Source organism: Anas platyrhynchos, chromosome 15 (assembly GCF_047663525.1).
Source record: "Anas platyrhynchos isolate ZD024472 breed Pekin duck chromosome 15, IASCAAS_PekinDuck_T2T, whole genome shotgun sequence".
Classification (NCBI taxonomy): domain Eukaryota; kingdom Metazoa; phylum Chordata; class Aves; order Anseriformes; family Anatidae; genus Anas; species Anas platyrhynchos.
In genome coordinates, this window is record NC_092601.1 from 18,652,168 (window position 1) to 18,668,749 (window position 16,582).

Here is a 16,582-nt window from a genome sequence, read left to right on the forward strand (position 1 = left end):
TGAGGTTTGCATCCCATAACGCATGGAAGGGGTGAGCTGGGTGCATGGGCTCAGGGGGTACCTGGGTGCCTCGGTGCATGGTTTGGGGTGATGCAGAGCGCGTTGCTGCTGGGCTTGGGGCTGATCCTGGCAGGGCACCCGCTGCTCTTGAGGAAGCGCAGCTTTTTGGCACAGTTTCTGCTCTCGAGAGCTGGCAGGGCCCAGGCTGGCAGGCACAGGGCACGTTACCCGATGGGGAGTGTTACCCGATGGGGGTTTGCAGCTGTCCCCACTCCAACCTCACGCTTTGTTTCCTGCAGTAGACCCGATGAGCTAAAACCTCGCTCGCTGAAAATATCCAAATTACCATATCAGCTGCAGCTTGGCTGTAGGTCCTGCTGAGTACCCGGGCTGGATGCTTTCCACTGCTAATTGGAATCACTTTGCTGTCTCTGAGCTTGCCTGTGATCCTCGTTTGCTCCCTTTGTGCTGCGCCTTGGCGGAGAAAGCGGGACACATCCAGGCAGCGCCGTGCCCTGTGTGTGTGCTCAGCACCCGGACCACAGCCATCAGGATTTGGGTGTTCCCAGAGCAAGGGCACAGCGCCTGGCTGCTGCAGGGCTGTGTGGGGAGAGTGCTGGAGCCCTGGAGGAAAAGCACAAATCTTTCATGGCTTCTGCCCTTTAAAAAAATATATATATTTAATATATATGTATAGTTTTTTGATGTTTCTGTTGTTCCAACCCAGCTGGAGGAATTTGAATAATAGAAGCAATTGGAATGATGGAAGCAATTTGAATACCCTAAAGCAGTTTGGGCCTCACGTTCGGGTCTGGCAGTGGAGGTGCTGGTGCTTCGGGTCGGTGACAACCAAGCTGTGAGGTCGGGGCTGTGACAGCAGCAGGGAGCCTGGCGGGGGTCACAAGGCAGGGAGGGGGCTGCCACGTCCTGGGGTCCCGCTGCTCCATCTCATTGTCCTTGGGATGCTCAGGTTGCGTGGTGGCAGCTGGCTGATTTTGGGTGCCAGTGCCGGAGCGTTTTTGGGGTTTTGACTGCCCTCTGCCATTGCTGTGGGTCGGGGTGCTGCAGCATCGTGCATCCCTTCTCCTCCCTGCTCCTCCCAGAGCTGCTGGGGGAGCTGAGCCAACCCGGCACAGTCTGGGGTGATCGCAGGCTCTGCCAGGTGTTCTTTCAGTGTTTTCACTCCTCCTTTTCCATCAGGGTGCTGATTGCCGTGAGTGCTGCTGCAGTTGCTGTTTATCCCTGGGGAACGCTCCAAACTTTCTCTGACTGTCGTGACGTGGTGGCAGCGGCTGCTGGTGCCGAGAAGATGCTTGGAAAAAAAAAAAGCAAGTTTTAAGAGCAACTGTCAGTCAAACTGCCAGGGCTTTATTGGAAGAATGAAGTGAGCTTTTCTCTTTTTGACTGCTGGTGTCTAAGCCAGAGCACCTCTCTGGGTAGCGAGCAGGGTGGTAATTAGGGTTGTGGCTGTGCAGAAATGGAAGCAGCTTGTTTACTGTGTGGAGGCTGAGCTGCTCCTGCCCCAGGGGTTATTCCTGGCCTGGGAGAGGGGAGCAGGAATCCTGGCTCCTGCAGCAGCACCAGGGCTGCTGCAAAACCTCTAAATAAGAACCTCTAAATTTAACCGTGTGGCTGGGGCACCTCTGGGTGCTGGAAACGCCGCCTTCCTCCCCCAAATCCTTCCCGCATCACCCCCAGCTCCTCCCCGGGGCTGCGAGGAGGGGGAACATCTGCTGGAGTTTCCGTGGGACTGCTGTCCCGCCAGCCCGGCCTCCCCTTCCCCCTCGTTATTTATAGCTTTTCACCAACATCTGGAGCTGAAGCCGCGTTTGGCTCTGGCTGTCTCCGAGCTGTGGGTTGGAGCTGGGTGAAATGCGTGCGGCCGCAGGCTCACCGGGAGCCCCCACTCCTTCCCCATGGTTTTTGGGGGGCCGCAGCATCCCGGTGGGGCCCTGGGGCTGTCCGGGGGTTTAGGGAGCCCCAGAGCATCCCATGCTGGGGTTTCCCAGAGCTGAGCAGCAAATCCCTGCTGGGAATAGGGCAGAGGGTGAGCGGCTGCCTCTTTGCAGCACGGAGCCCGGGGGGGCTCTGCCTGCCCTGCGCTGCTCCTGCTGCTTGTGGGAGCCTTTGACATTTGTGGTCCCCCCTCACCCAGCCCTGCCCACGGTTCCCTGCTCCTTCGGTTCCCTACTCCTTGGTGTCACCGAGGTCCTTCAGGCCCTGGGGGATGCGAGGCTACAATAGCCCCCTTCTTGGTGCTGCTTTCCTGGGAAAACTTGAGTCATTCCTGGGGGAAGGGGAATGAAAACTGGCCCCGCTGTAGCAGGCGTTGGATGGCTGGCACGGCGGTGAATGGAGGCAGTAATCCCGGCTGTGGCACGAGCCCAAACCCCTGCATCTCACGGCGAGCGGGGCTGCAGGTTGCCTCCTCATCCTTGAAGCACAGCAGGCAGCAGGTTTCCATGGCAGGGACGTGCGGATCCCCCTGCCCGTCCCAAATCAGGGCAGTGAGCATCTGTGGGAAGTTCCGTGCGTCCCCGCAGCTGAGCGAAGGCAGCAGCCTTTGGAAACGGTGGTAATAATAGTGGCAATTAAAGGCTGCCTGCGGCTCAGCTCCCGATGTCACTGTTACTGCCAAGGGAGGGTGCCCGTGTCGGGCGGGTGTCAATGGGGCCGTTGTTCTGGTGGTGCTGTGGCCCCAGCCCCTTCCTGCTTGGGTTTCCACCCCTCGGTGCTCCCCGTGCGGTGCCCTGCTGCTCGCTGGGCATCCCGAGGGCAGGGGTCCCCCTGTGCCACCCAGGTTTTGAGAGGAAAGGAGCGAGCAGAGGAGCCGTTTTCTGAGCAAAACCCCAAGCAAAAGAAGAGGAAACGCCACGGGAGCCGACTTGAAAGAAAATATGTTAACAATGTAAATTAGGCAGGAACGCTCCTGCCTGTGTTTTCTCCAGCTCGGCTGGAGCAGAGGCGGAAGAGCTTGACGTGTCGCGGGGTGATCCGCAGCCTGGAGCGCGGCCAGGCGGGGCGGTTCTGTCGGCCCTGGCTGGGTCTGATTCAGCTGCACCAGAACCCAGCAAAGCCCCCGAGCTGCGGTGTGCGCCGGGAGGGAGCCTGGGGCCAAGGGTTTGGGTTCAGGCAGCCCTGGCAGAGCGGTTTCCTCGCCTTGGCCCCTTTCCCAGCTTCTCCTCTTGTTGCGCCGCGGTGCATCGGCGCTTCAAAGGGCAGGTTCTGCTCACGGGGAGGTGCTGCCTGCTCCTTAGCCGCATGGGAACCTCTTGGTAGTCAGAGCTGGTCGTGTTTATGGTGCTGGCTCTGCGGTGAGTGTGCTGAAGCACCCAGCTGTACAGAATGGGAAGGGGAATGGGATCTGATCTGTGCGTGAGTCCCGGTCACCACAGTGACCCGCACGGTGGTGGCACTGAGCCCGGGGCCATGGCCACTGGCTGCAGCACTGCAAACCTCCAGGGACAGCCTCAGTGCTGGAGCTGCAGTGAGATGGTGAGAACTGGCAACACCCAACCTTTTTTTTCTTTTTTTTTTTTTTTTTTTTTAAGTGTTTCATTGTTCTTTCATATTTTGTTTGTGCTTTTTTTTTTTAAATGAGCCGGCTTGAATAGTGTTTCCAAAACCTCTTCCCTTCCAAAATGACGACGATTTGCCTCAAGCGGTGGCTCCAGCGGGGGTGCACCACCACGGCTTTGTGTCCATGCAGTATTTAGGATCACATACACATCTGTACATACGTGGGGGTGTACGTGGAGTAATGCTCATGGGGGGAATACAGCCTGCCATTGCCTGTTAATCCCCTGTGTGCAGTCAGTGGGCGGCATGGGATCTGGATACCTCGGAAAAAGCTCGCTTTGTTGCGTGCGAGTGGACAAATACACGGTTAATTTTTGTTGGCTCTCCTGTACGTGTGTGTAGCTCACACAAACCGGCTCTTATGGCCGTGGCGTGGGAAGGCGGCGGAGCCTGGCGGGCGCTGCGGGGAGCGGGGTGGGAAGGCACCGCGCAGCCCCCCCGGGGCTTCTGAGCTCGGGTGGGTTCCAGGGAGCCCCGATAACGCGCTGCCGCGGCGGGGAGCGCCTCGACGGAGGGCTTGGGTTTCACAAAGGCGAAATTCCTCCTGGGAGCTCAGGAAATATCTTCCCAGAACAGAACCAGGGAAGCGTTGGCACAGGTCGTAAAGAAAATAAATAGCAGAGCTGGCAAGAGGAGCGGCGGCTCCGTGTCAACAAAGCACGTAAGTGCAAAGTGTTTAAGCATGTGCTCAAATCTGAGTGCAAGGGGATCTTCGGTGTTTGTGGAGTCCCAGAGAGGGGCTTTCCAGAGCTGAGATCAGAGACCTGCTTGTTCCAACGGCTGAGGACCACGGTATTTGGGAGGTTTAACAGCCCTGCATCATCTCTGCAGAGGGGTGAGCAGTTCTGCCCGAGGATTTCTGTGCGCTGCTCGCAGCAGATGCTGTGGCTGAACTGGGGCTTCTTTCTTAAAGAAAGATGTGGAGTTCAAGGACCTTGAATTCAGGATGTGCTGGTGAGAGCAGAACAAGCCTGTGCAGGATGTGGTGCTGGGTACCCCCAAAAAGCTGCTGCAGGAGTTGTCTTCTCCTGCCTGGTTTCTGTGTGATTTATTTTGGTGACCCCGAGCCTGGCTGCGACACCCCGCTGGCTGGCACGGCACGCACAGGGAGCCACTCGATGTGTCTGTGACCCCCTAAAAATGGGCTAAGAGTAAAATAGCTCAAAACCTGCATTTCTAAGCCCAGGTAGGTGATGCTAGATGTGTTCCTTTCTTCCGGAGAGAGGCAGCCCCTTTTCCCAGTGCTTTGAGCCCTGTGCATCCCTTGGGGTCGCGCCGGGCCCTCGACACGCTGACCCCGCTCTGTGGTTGAATCATTTCCTGTTTTCTCCGGCTGTTGAAGAACTCCACGAGGCGAGCTGGAAGCGTTTGCAGAGGGTGAACTAACTGCACTGAGGCCATGGGAAAACACAGTTTGCTGAATCTGCAGAGCGAGAGGATCCGTGTGCGGGTCCTGGTGGCTGGCTGCGCTCAGCCGTGCGCCATTGATCCGCGGGTGCCGTGCTGGTGGCTTTTCCCTTTTGAGAACCACTGTGTGCATCGAGGCATTAATGCTGAGAGCATCTCCACAGGCAGGAACGTGTGGGAAATGGTCTGTTTTTTCCCAGAACTTGTCATGGTAGCATCCATGCGCCCTGCAAGCTCAGGCTGATGAGGCTGTGAGGGCTGCAGTGTGTATCAGCGGTCACTGGGGCTTTTCTTCAAGCCCCCTCCTTGATTTATTTTTTTTTTAAGCTGTATTGCAAAGTTGATATTTGTAAACACTGGGGCCCTGCAGCCCATGGAGCCCACACAAGCCCTGTGCCCACGCTGGGCACTGCCAGTGGCAGCTCCTGCCTGGGAGCGCTTCTTGAGGAGCTGGGCGCTGGGGCCCCGAGGAGCCGCGGCATTGCCAAGACCTCGGTTGCTCGCCTCCGTCCTCGTCTCTTCCCAGGCGTGGGGTTAAGCTGTTCCAGCTGCATCTTGGCTAGAAGCACCCAAGTGAGTTCCCCATCCACCTCCGTCCTCAGCGTGTATCCCAGTACCGGGGCCAATCTCATTGCTCCGTGGCTCTTTTTGCATTCTCCTTCCCAACTCAGAGGAGGCTGTAGTCATGCTGGAGCCATCCGCTGAACTCCTCAGCCTGATGTGAGCCCCGCCAGCTCGAGTATTTCATAAACAGCTCGAGGAGAGCTCTGTCGGGATATTTATTTACATCCCATTGAGCTGGCGGCTGTGCTCGGGGCCACAGCAATGCAGGAGGGGGGCTCCCCACCGCATTAAACCCAGGGACAGGGGTGTTGGGAGCTGTCTTTCACAGCACCTTCTGGACAAGATGGGAACGTCGGGGAAATTTCTGCTTGGCTGCTTTATTTTAAATGAAAGGTTGTAAGAGATTGTACCGCAAATGCGATCTGGAAAACAAATATCTGAGGTCTAATAGCAGGAGGGGAGCAGCATTTCTTTTAATGCAAATTTCAAACCCAGCCACAGGGAATGTTTTCCTTAAACCACAGACCCAAAAAAAAAAAAAAAAGAAAACCTGCTTCTATTTCTGAAGCAGCTCCTGCTGGAGGCACGGCTGTGTTGGTGCGCCTGGCTGCTGCCTGGCCGGGCTGTGCAGGGGCTGCCGTGGGGCAGCTGCCTTTGTGGGAGCAGAAATGGCTCTTGTGAGCCTGCAGAAAACCTGCTGCTTGCTGCTCCCCCGGTGCCCTGCGGAGCCATAAAGCATCTTGCATGTGATGGGGGGAAGCACGACACTCCTCACGTGCTCCTCTAATGTTCTGCTGTCTGCAGCAAGCTCGAGCTTTATGTGCTGCAGGAGCAGCCCTGTGCGTCCTGGGAGGGGAAAGCACCACGTGCAGGGGCTTGTGCATTTCTTCCCCTCTGCAAAACCCAGCTTCTCTGCAAAGCTGGGACTTCTGCAGGGCTTTTCCTCCCAGCCCAGCTTGGTGTTTCTGTAAGTTCTCAGCTGTGCCAGCAGGAGATGGCTGCAGAGCGGCCGTGATGGATGGCTGAGGGTGGTCGGGTGGTCCTGCAGGTCCTCCCGCTCAGCTTGGGGCTGCTCAGTGCTTCCACTTATTTCTGGGGATTCTTTAGCTGGTCACAGAGAACTGGTGAAGCGGGCAGGGTCAGGAGGAGGTTTGGGGAAGGTGCTGTTCCTTGGAAGTGGGGTCACCAAGGGCAATCTCATGCGCTGCCAGGGCGAGGGTGGCTCTGATGGACGGGGTCTGTGCTGGCTGCACTGCCAGAGCCAGGCAAGACCTGATTCTGGGATGGAAGGATGGATGGTGGTGGTGGTGGTGTGTGCTGGGCAAGAGGCGTGATTCCCTCAGTAATTAGGTGCTGTTGGGGAGCCCTCCCATAATGAGGCATCCAGGTGTGACAGCTTGGGGCAGGGATGGGGCCATGCAGGAGGGCCAGCCTGTCCCTGCAGGCACCGAGCCATCTCTGCCACGGCCAGGAATGTGACTCCAGAGCTGGGAGGGAGAGGATGGAGCTGCGTGCCGTGCCGAAGTCACTGGGACCAAGGGCACGGCGCTGCCTTAAATAAATAACCCAGGTTAAGGTGCTGGCCCTGCCCGGCTGCGCTGTGCCTGGCCACGGGGCTCGGCAGCCCCCGGGTGGGGCAGGCTTATCTGGGCTGCTGCTGGCGAGAAGGAAATGCATTTTTTTGTTGTTTCAATTTCTCTGGAATGGTTTTGGACAATTGGTTTTCTAAAATAAACTCAATGAGAGGAAATTCATTTGTTAACCTGTCCCTGTTTAGCTGGCAGGGGAGGATGGTGCGCAGATACGTTGCTTCCTTGTTAGTTTTAGTTATGATTCAGAGCAAACCCAAACCTATAAATTAAACGCCGTGTTTTATCCTCCCCCACCACCTTCTTCTTTCAATCAGGATTTAAACGGACAGAAAGAGCTGTGCCCACGTCTCTGCCACCTGAAGAAAGGCCCCAATGGCTACGGCTTCAACCTGCACAGCGAGAAGTCCCGGCCGGGGCAGTTCATCCGCTCGGTCGACCCGGACTCGCCAGCCTCCAGAGCGGGACTGCGGCCCCAGGACCGGCTGGTGGAGGTAATGCTGGGGGCTCAGCACACCGTTCCCATCAGCCTGGAGGTCTTTTGGGGTCCTGTGCCCCTTTTGCAAGTGGGAAGAGGGAAAGCAGAAGCGCTGTGACCCTACAGATCAGCTGGGATGCCTGATGCTAAATCGAGCCTCCATCCCTTGATCTTTTCCATCAGATCCTGTCACATTCCCCCATAACAGAGCCTGATGCTGGTGCCCAGGCAGGGTGCTGGACCTGGGGATGAGCACGGATGGAGGTTTGGGGGTGCCACCTCCCCGACATGGCCAGGATGGAGCAGAGAGCACCCTGCACTTGGTGGCGCTGGCTTGGGGAGGTGGCTTCATGGGGACAACTGGGACTGGTCCCATCCCAGCCACCCAGGGAAGCTGCTTCTGTCCCATCACCCCCATCTGCCATGGGCTTGGGACAGCTCGGTGCCACCCAGCTGAGCCAACGCGCTGCTGGGCAGGGCAGGCATTTGGAAACAGAGGGGGAAAAGCTCTGCAGAGAGGTCTTAAGGCATGAGATTGTGAAAGATTAGGAGAAAAACTGCTCTTGGAAGCGATTTCCTGTTCACTTATTGCTGAACAAGAGAATTTTTGATGTGGTTGCTGATCACCCCCCCCTTGGCTTGTTTGTGCCTTGCCATTTTTACCGAGTACTGAGATCCCCCAGTCAGAGCTGTGCGCTCCGGGCAGGGTTTGGGCAGCGCAGACAGACAGACGGATGGGGCTTCATCCTAAAACCAGCACCCCAGGAGCAGCCCTGGTGCCTGCTTCAGCTCCTGCGTGCTGGGAGCACCTGGACGCCCTGTGCTGGGGCTGGGTACCAGCCCGTGCCCCCACCCCTGGGTCCGGAGGGACGAGGGATTTGCACGCTCGGAAGAAACCACGCGCATCCTGCGGAGCCGGGCGGTCCCCGAGGTGGGGAAGTGAGCGAAGACCAAAGCCCTCGCCCTCTTTCCAGCCCCGTGAATAATCATGCAGGATTCCGTGGGAGCCGCCGGCTGCCTCCCGCCCCATGCCAGGGCTGCTCCCCGTGCTCGCCCCCAGCACCGCGGTGTTTTATCGCGGGGAGCTGCGGTTCAGAGCGGCGCGATGTCACGGCGAGGGATTTTGTTATTTATTTATCGGCCCTTGGCCAATTGCCTGGTGCACACAAAGCGGCAAGGGGTGAGCTGGAGAGCTCGGAAACCCAATCCCCCCCGAGCCGGCTCTTTGGGGCTCTGATAAATATTTGATGCCCCCAGCCCTGCTGCACCCCCTGGGCGGGCTGGGGGTGCCGGAGGCTGCGGCGCTGACCGGGGTTTGTCGTGTGCAGCAAAAAAACAGCCCTGCAATGAGAGTGGCATCGAGACCTTTTCATGTGGGACAATGGGTGTGTTCGTTCCTGAGCACAAACAATGCCTAGAAATCACGATTGTTCCCTTTCTGCCCGCGGAACAATTGGGAGGAGAGATCCTGAGTGCTGGTGGGTCCCAGGTCGCGTGCAGCGAAGGGAAAATGAGTCAGTGCGTCGGGGACTGGGACAGAAAGGCCGAGCTCTGCTCAGCCACCGGGACACGGGAAATCCTCCCTTGCTCCTCTCCCAGAGGGACAAACGGCCATGAGCCCTGTGGAGCAGGACACGGAGATCTCAGTGCAGGCTGAGGTGTTTGGGGCAAAGCTAAGGTGAATGAAATCACTGGAGGGGAACCTGCAAGTCCCTGAGCACCTGGGCATGTGGGGTGGTGGTGGAGGCTCTGGCTGTGTCTCCCTGCAGGGGGTTCAGGAGTTTGGGGCAGATGTTTTTGGTGATACAAAAGGTGAGCACAGGGGTTGTTCCCCTGTCCGTGCTGCGGGAGCCAGACCTGGTCCTGATGGTGCCGCTTTGCAGGTGAACGGGATAAACGTGGAGGGGCTGAGGCACTCGGAGGTCGTGTCCCACATCAAGGCCAGGGAGAGCGAAGCCAGGCTCCTGGTGGTGGACCCCGAAACAGATGATTACTTCAAGAAGCTGGGGGTGACCCCCACCGAGGAGCACACCAAAGGTGAGACTCGGCTCTGCTGGGCGACCCCACAGCTCTCGTGACTCACTGGGACACTGGGTGGGATTTCAGAAGTGCCAGAGTCATGTTTCCCTTGTCTCATCCCTCAGTAGTTTCCTGAGCACCACCCAGCTATTTATAAGCAGTGAGAATACTTCCTAATCTAGCCAAAAAAACAATTTGTTATTTTTTTGCACGGTGAATAATTAACCCAGGAACCCGCTGCCAGGAGGTGGCTGGGATGAGGAGGGTGCTGGGGGGGGCGCTGAGCACGTTGCTCGGGGAGGGATGCTCAGGTGGGATCTGTTCTGGAGACAGATCCTGGGGCTGCTCCTGCTTTGTTTGCAGTGCCTGGGAGCAGAGCAGCCGGCCCCATAGTGCTGATATGGGGCTGTAAGAGGGAGGACACCATAACCCCGCACCGCTCTGTGCTCCCGAGACGGAGCCTGAAGGTGCAGGGAGAAACTCTGGGGCTGGCCCCATGTGCGTGTAGAGGGAAGGACTTCACGCGACAGCGATCACAGGGGCGGCTGCTGCAGGAAATGTTTCCCTTGCTGCTGAAACCTGGCAGAGAAAGCAGCCCGGCCGCTCCCCGACCTGCCACGGGGAGGGAGCTGCCCTGCAGCCCAACGGGGGGCTCTGCTTCCCACACCAGCCCCTGTCCGACCTGCACTCTGCGGGACATTCCCGGTCTGCCAGGTGCTCAAGGGGAAGATTTGCCCAAAGGAACGGGTCAAACCGTGCCGAGGAGCACGCGGGGCGAAAGCGGTGTCAGATGCTCCGAAGCGGTTGAGGAGGAGCCGGTGCGAGCGCTGGCTGCTGGCACGAGCACAAAGGAGCCCTTGTTCCCTGCAGCGGGGACGTGGCCGGGGCCAGCCGCACACCAGGGTGCGCGGGTGGGTGCTCAAGTGCTGGGCCCTGGCTCTGCAGCTCCCTGCTGGATGTTGGATGCTTTCCTCGGGGGTCAGCAAGGAGCGGGTCTGCCTGGCCCGCAGCCCTGCACCACTTGGGCTCGGCTGTCCCGATGCCACAGCTGAGGTCGTCACACCAGCACGTTTTCAAAGTCATCTTTTGTTTTTATTAAATAAAAAAGTGCCCTGGTTTACATTGGAAATACCTAAGTTTGCACTGACACATCCCAAAAATCAGCTCTTTGGGAAGCCTGGCCAGCCCTGGATGTGATGCACGGGCAGTGTCTTGGAGCTGTAAAATCAGCAGCCCTGGGTTTCTGCAGTTGCAGGCTGCCCTTGGCTGCAGGCACAGCTCTTGCTTCACTGGAGCTGCCGTTACACAAGGCGTGCACGCACAGCATTGTTTTCTGCTCGGCCGCTGTGCGCTGGGGACACCCTGGGGTCCCCCTGGGGTCCCACCGAGCCGGTCTCACCCCGTGCCGTGCACTGAAAGGGCCCTGTGCCCCCAGACGTGTTCGTGCTCAGTCGTTAGCCCTGCTGCAATTAGCACATCTGTGACACCACAGCTTGTCTGTCCCGGGCTGCCTCTAGCAATGGCTGGGTCGCGGTGACTGGCAGCTCATCTGCAATGAATTTGCCATTGTTTGGAGCGTTATTAGCGCAAATCATTGGAACCGGGCAAAAAAATGGCAAGGTACATGAAAGGAGGGTTGTTTGCCCCGTGCTGTTGCGACACCAAGATGCTGATTTCAGCAAATAGCGTTGGGCTGGTTTTTAAGATTTCTGATTAAACAGCTTCTGAAGAAAAATTACTTCACTGTCAGAACTGGGAGTACACCGCGTTTAGTGCTCACAGGGGGAAGCTGCTCGGTCCCCTTCCTGGAAGACATTTTCTTTTGATGAAAACAGGGAAATCAAAGGAAATTGAGGTTTCAGAAGAATGTGGTTCCAGAGGGCACGGGGGTACAGAGGTGTTTGCCTGAGCTCAGAGGCAGCGCGGGCTGGGTCTGGCTGCAGCTCTGAGGGAAGGGGTGCGCTGGGCTTTTGGGGTTGGGGTGGAGACCCTGTGCCAGGAGGGGCTCAACCGGGGGCGATGCTGGAGGGCACTGCCCTAGGAGCCCAGCAGTGTATTTATGAGTATATTCAACACATTTTTCTTTTGCGTGGCCCTCAGGTGTGGTGCCTCAGCCCCTGACGAACGGATCCGCACAGACACAGGTGAGTCCTCGCCTGTTCCTGGGGGCTGGGCGGTCCCGGGTGGGCTCAGAGCAGAGGGAACCTCGCAGCCTCCCTGAAGCTCATTTAGCTCAGCTTAACCGCTGCTAGCTAATTGTAATTGCTTCCTGATGCAGCTTTAATTTCGGGTTTGCACGAGGCTGGTGTGAGACCAATTCATTCCTTTTCCCCAGGGACAGCGGGAGGAGGTGGGTGGGTGGTGGGGACGGGGGAGCAGTGGTTCCCCCCGCTCTGCCCATTTATTTGTGTTTTTTTTTTTTTTTTTTTTTTTTTTTTTTTCTGTCTTTGCACAAACTGCACTAACATTTTCATTTCCAATAGCTGAACGGAGGATCCACATCTTCATCTCACAGTGACCTTCAAAGTCCCGGGAAGGAATCAGAGGTAAAAACCCCGATCACACACCCTCTTCTTTGTACGTGCTTACATGTGTACGTGTTTGTGTTATGGTACTGGGCAAAAATGCCTCTAAATGCAACTTCAGTTTCAGATTGCAGACTTGGGTACACTTGTATCCACCCAGCAAGCAAAACAGGGAGTTTGCTTTCATGCCCTGCCCTGTAAATCCGCATGAAATGCGGCCGTGAGCTCCCGGCAGCTGCTGGCTCCAGCCCAGAGGCAGCTGCGTTCCTGGGGGCATCGATGACCCCTTGGGTGGCCTGGCGAGGCCGTCCCAAGCACATCTGGCTGGAGCGTGTGGGAGCAAGGAGAGCTGCTGCCAGGGCTGTGTGTGCCCGGGGAGGGGGCCAGCAGCAGCACACTGCCCCCCAAACCCACATCAGAGAGATATAAAAGCATTCGAGTGTGAATTAAATGCTATCATGTTCTGGCTTCCCTTCTGCTTTCAGACGGGCAGGAGTGGGGTTGGGTTAAGCGATGGCTGCAGATTCCTTCCAGTCCTTGTCAGGGGACAGGAGGGCTCTGCCAGCAGCAGCAGATGTCCTGTGTTAGGGGATGGTTTGTGAGGGTCCCGCTGTGTGCTGTGCCCCCAGGGACTGGTGGGCTCCGTGTGCTCTGCCCTGGGGAGATGGGGCTGCCCCAAGGGCCAGCAGAGCAGAGTGCCAAGGGATAATGGCAGCGAATTAACTGGTGCTGTAATAGTTTGGAGGTGTAAGATGAAGGGGTGCCTTCAAGGGTTTTAGGTCTGAGGTGCCCAGAGCCTCTCCAGCATCTCAGGCTCGGAGGCTGCGCACGCCAGCTGTGTCCGAGAGCTGGGCCAAGCGCCTGCAGTCTGGCAGCTCTGTTTCTCTCTGAGCATTAAATAATACATGTCCTGCTCCTCGGCGGTGGTGTGCCGTGCTAAGCAGTGCACGCCAACCAGTTTGCATCCAAAAGCCAGAGCAAAGCAGTTCTCTTGCAGGCAGCGCTGATGGGAGACCTGCCCATAGCTCCTGGCAGGGTTTGTGAAATCCCTTTGGAGCTTCGTGTGTGCGTTAAAGCTATGCCAGTGGGCAGGCTTTAAGATGTTTCCTTACAAATGAAGGTTTTTATTCTGCGTGTTTGCTGTTCACATGAGTGTGGTGCGTGCAGGATGCTGCTGCAGGGACTTTAAGAAGGAAAGCTGATTTCTGTATCATACAGCACTCTTATTAGGCAGACACAGGGATGTTCTTCCCAGTACAGTTCCCAAAGCAAAATGTGCCAGGCATGCAGGCACTGCCGAATCCTGGCTCTGGCTGTTCTCTGGAGCAAACTGGAGCCCGGCCATTTGAGCACAGGGGCGCCTGGCTGCAACGGTGCAGGAACAACACCCATGGAGTGCAATGTAATTATTTGCTCTGTGGCTATGCAGATGCTGCTGGTTAAACCATAGGCACGACATGGGGCAGGGGCTGCGCCCTCCCCTAAAAACCTGCGAGTTTGCTTATCTCACACACGTGCTTGGAGATTTCTGCTCCTAGCAGCGTGGGGATGGGATGCCGGGTGGCTTTGGGCACACGGTGCCGGGGGCAGAAGGTTGATCTTCCCTCTCTGTGCAGGACGGAGACTCGGAGAAGAGGGACCCGTTTGAGGAGAGCGGGCTGAGCCTGAGCCCCACGGCTGCCGAGGCCAAGGAGAAGGTGCGGGCCAAGCGGGTGAAGAAGAGGGCTCCGCAGATGGACTGGAACAAGAAGCGAGAGATTTTCAGTAATTTCTGAACCTCGCTGCTGGCACTGCCTGCCTTCCCCTGCACCTGGCCGGACGTTCAGAGGTGCCTGCGCCCTCTCCTTCAGTGTCCACGTGAGATGCTTTGTGCTCTGCTCTTCACTGGTTGCTTTTATGAGGCGTATTTTAAAGTCCTTTTTTATTGATGTTATTATTATTATTATTGTTGTTGTTACTCACCAGCGATTCTCATAAGACAAATGTGACCAAAGCTCCTTTTCTTGCTTGCTCTTCAGCCCGGTCTGGCTGCCTGCTGTCCCCTGTTCCTGCTGAGAAAAGACTGGAAGAGTTTAACTCTCGTTTCTTACCTGCATAATTTAGGCTTTTATTACTTTTTTTTTTTTAATTGGGGTGTTAGTTTTGGTTTTGCGGGTGTCCCAGGCTGAGCCCCATGGGATGCTCTGTGCCCCTGTGCAAATGTCCTACGGCCTTGCCGTGGTGGGTGGCCGGGGGGTGGCAGCACCCCCAGCCCCCGGCCTGCAGCTTTACCCCCTCACGATGGGAAAAGGGGCAGTGGCTGTAAATCTCTCGTGTTGACTTTGCTATTGAAATGAAAAAAAGTTCTCGTTGGTGTTTTTTAATGAAGCCCTACCTGTTTCCAGTTAGTGTAGGAGCCTCCCTCCCAGCAGCAACTTCTGCCCCAGCAATAAAAGCCCCTTTTCACCCCGTCCCCCCCAGGTTGCAGGATGTACAAGCAAGACAAACCCAGCACCAAATGCCCCCAGTCCCACGGTTTGCACAATGCAGCGAGAGGTGCAGGAGATGCTGCAGGACCAAGCAGGTCTCTGGGGAGTCCTCGGGGCTGACACCCTGCCTCTTGCTCCCCCCATGGTGTCCCCCATCCCTGGGCAGGGCTGGCGGGGTCCCCAAAGCTCCCCAAGTCTCAGTGGGGCTGGCGACAGAGCAGACTCATAGTTAGGAGAGCATCGATGTCCTGGGCGATTGCTTTGGTGCTGTGTCCTGCTTTAGTACCAAAAGCAGGGTGTTCTCAAGCCCTCGAAACCTATCTTTAAAGCACTGCAGATGAAGCCAGCGTAATCTCTTTGGCTGTGACCAAGGAAGACGAAACAACGTGCTCACAGGCTGCAGGCAGAGGTGTTTCGCCGGGGAAGGTTTGTGTTTTGGCTCCCGTGTCAAAACCGCAGGGGGAAGGGACTGGGCACAGTTGCGTGCAAAACCACTTTTCCCAGCTCAATGCAAATGGCAGCAATAACTTGGCCCTTGATGATTATTTTAAACAAAAGACTTGGCTGCGACTTTGCCCTGTATTATTCCCCAGAGCTGATGTATTACAAGGCAGAGGCCTTTGGGTTGGTCGGCACGCTACGGGTGTTGTGGTGGCTCTGTGTGCATTTCCTAAATGCTGAACTAAAAGGTGCCTTATACCATTTGCTGCTCTCCTCGGCGGCTGCCCACGGCTCAGCACAGGGGCAGCGCGGGGCCGGGGCGTTTGGCTGTGCCCCAGGGAGCTGCCGGGGCTGCTGCTGGCTGGCGAGAGCACGGAAACCCTCAGAGGTGAAGGAGATTTCTTTTTTACGAAGGTGCAAAGTGTTGATGGGCTGGACAGGTTGAAAAATGCCTTTGGAGAGGGACTGGTGCAGGTGTTTGGCTATTGGTGATGAGAGTGGCTGCAGGATGACTGCTCGGGATGCAGAGAGGTTTTTTCCCCCCACCAGGACTCTGCCAATTACTAGAGGCCTCTTCTCTACCCCACCTCAAAGACGATTAGCTCCTGTCTTTTTGGTCCCCAAAATACTTGCTTCTGTAGGAAATCAGGAAGGACTGAAGGAGTCCTCCTTTTTCACGGTATGCACGTTGCTTCCAGTGCCTGTGTAGCCAAACCCCAGGCAGTGCTCCGGTCTGTGCAGGGCAGAGCGCTCCCCACTACACCACGAACTCAACCCACCGTGCATGTCAGAGAGCAAAGCCTCGTTTGTAAATACCGCATTTCTCACCCAAGACTGGACCACTGTAGTTAAGGGGGGGAAAAAAAGAACGCGTAGTTCTGAATGCAGATCAAAAGAAATCAGGTGTGCAAGTCTGTACTGATAAGATTTCAGAATCTTACTCTCTGCTTAGTCCATGGAAATTGCTCCTGGTTAAAGCACTTATCATATTTCTGACATCTTGTAGCTCAGTAGTAATTATTCAGTTCCTGTACATTTAACGTGGAAAAAAAAAATCAATAAAGTGTAAGGCTGTTAGCTGCATTGTAAAAACAATGTACACTGTAATGTCAGTAATAAACTTTGTTTTCCCATGTACCACTTATTTGCTCGTTCTTCATCTGTTTGGTAGGGAACTTCAGAGCGGAATTACAGCCTTCTTTAGCACGTTATAAACTTTGCTTCCTCCCTTGCCTGTTTAAAGAGTAGCTGAAATTATTCCTTTGAAGCTCTACAATGAAGTCAGCACTGCCCTTTCTTTGAAGAACAAAACGCACACGTGGGTGGTGGCCCCTCTGTCAGCTTCTGAGGCGCACACCAACCTGGATCCTGTGGCTATGTAAGCTGTGCCAGCACACATCTGACAAGCAAGAGCGTGAAGCTGGATTGTCACCTGCTCCCTGTGCGCTGTGTCCCCTAGGCTCCTGTGCCAGCAGGACTCAAAGGTCACTTGTCCAAGTAATGGCTGGCTCT

The 16,582-nt window shown here is 56.3% G+C and overlaps 1 protein-coding gene across 2 annotated transcripts in view; it reads left to right on the forward strand.

Annotated features, from left to right (window-relative positions):
* Positions 1-16,207, forward strand: part of NHERF2 (NHERF family PDZ scaffold protein 2) — a 32,093-nt gene extending 15,886 nt beyond the window's left edge. For both annotated transcript variants that reach the window (XM_027468929.3, XM_038186842.2), the window contains exons 3-7: positions 7,457-7,633; positions 9,501-9,654; positions 11,737-11,780; positions 12,120-12,182; positions 13,778-16,207. In XM_027468929.3, coding sequence (XP_027324730.1) covers positions 7,457-7,633; positions 9,501-9,654; positions 11,737-11,780; positions 12,120-12,182; positions 13,778-13,936 — 597 coding nt within the window. In that variant the 3' untranslated portion in view covers positions 13,937-16,207. The remainder of the gene's footprint in view (positions 1-7,456; positions 7,634-9,500; positions 9,655-11,736; positions 11,781-12,119; positions 12,183-13,777) is intronic.
* Positions 16,208-16,582: the final 375 nt, after the last annotated feature.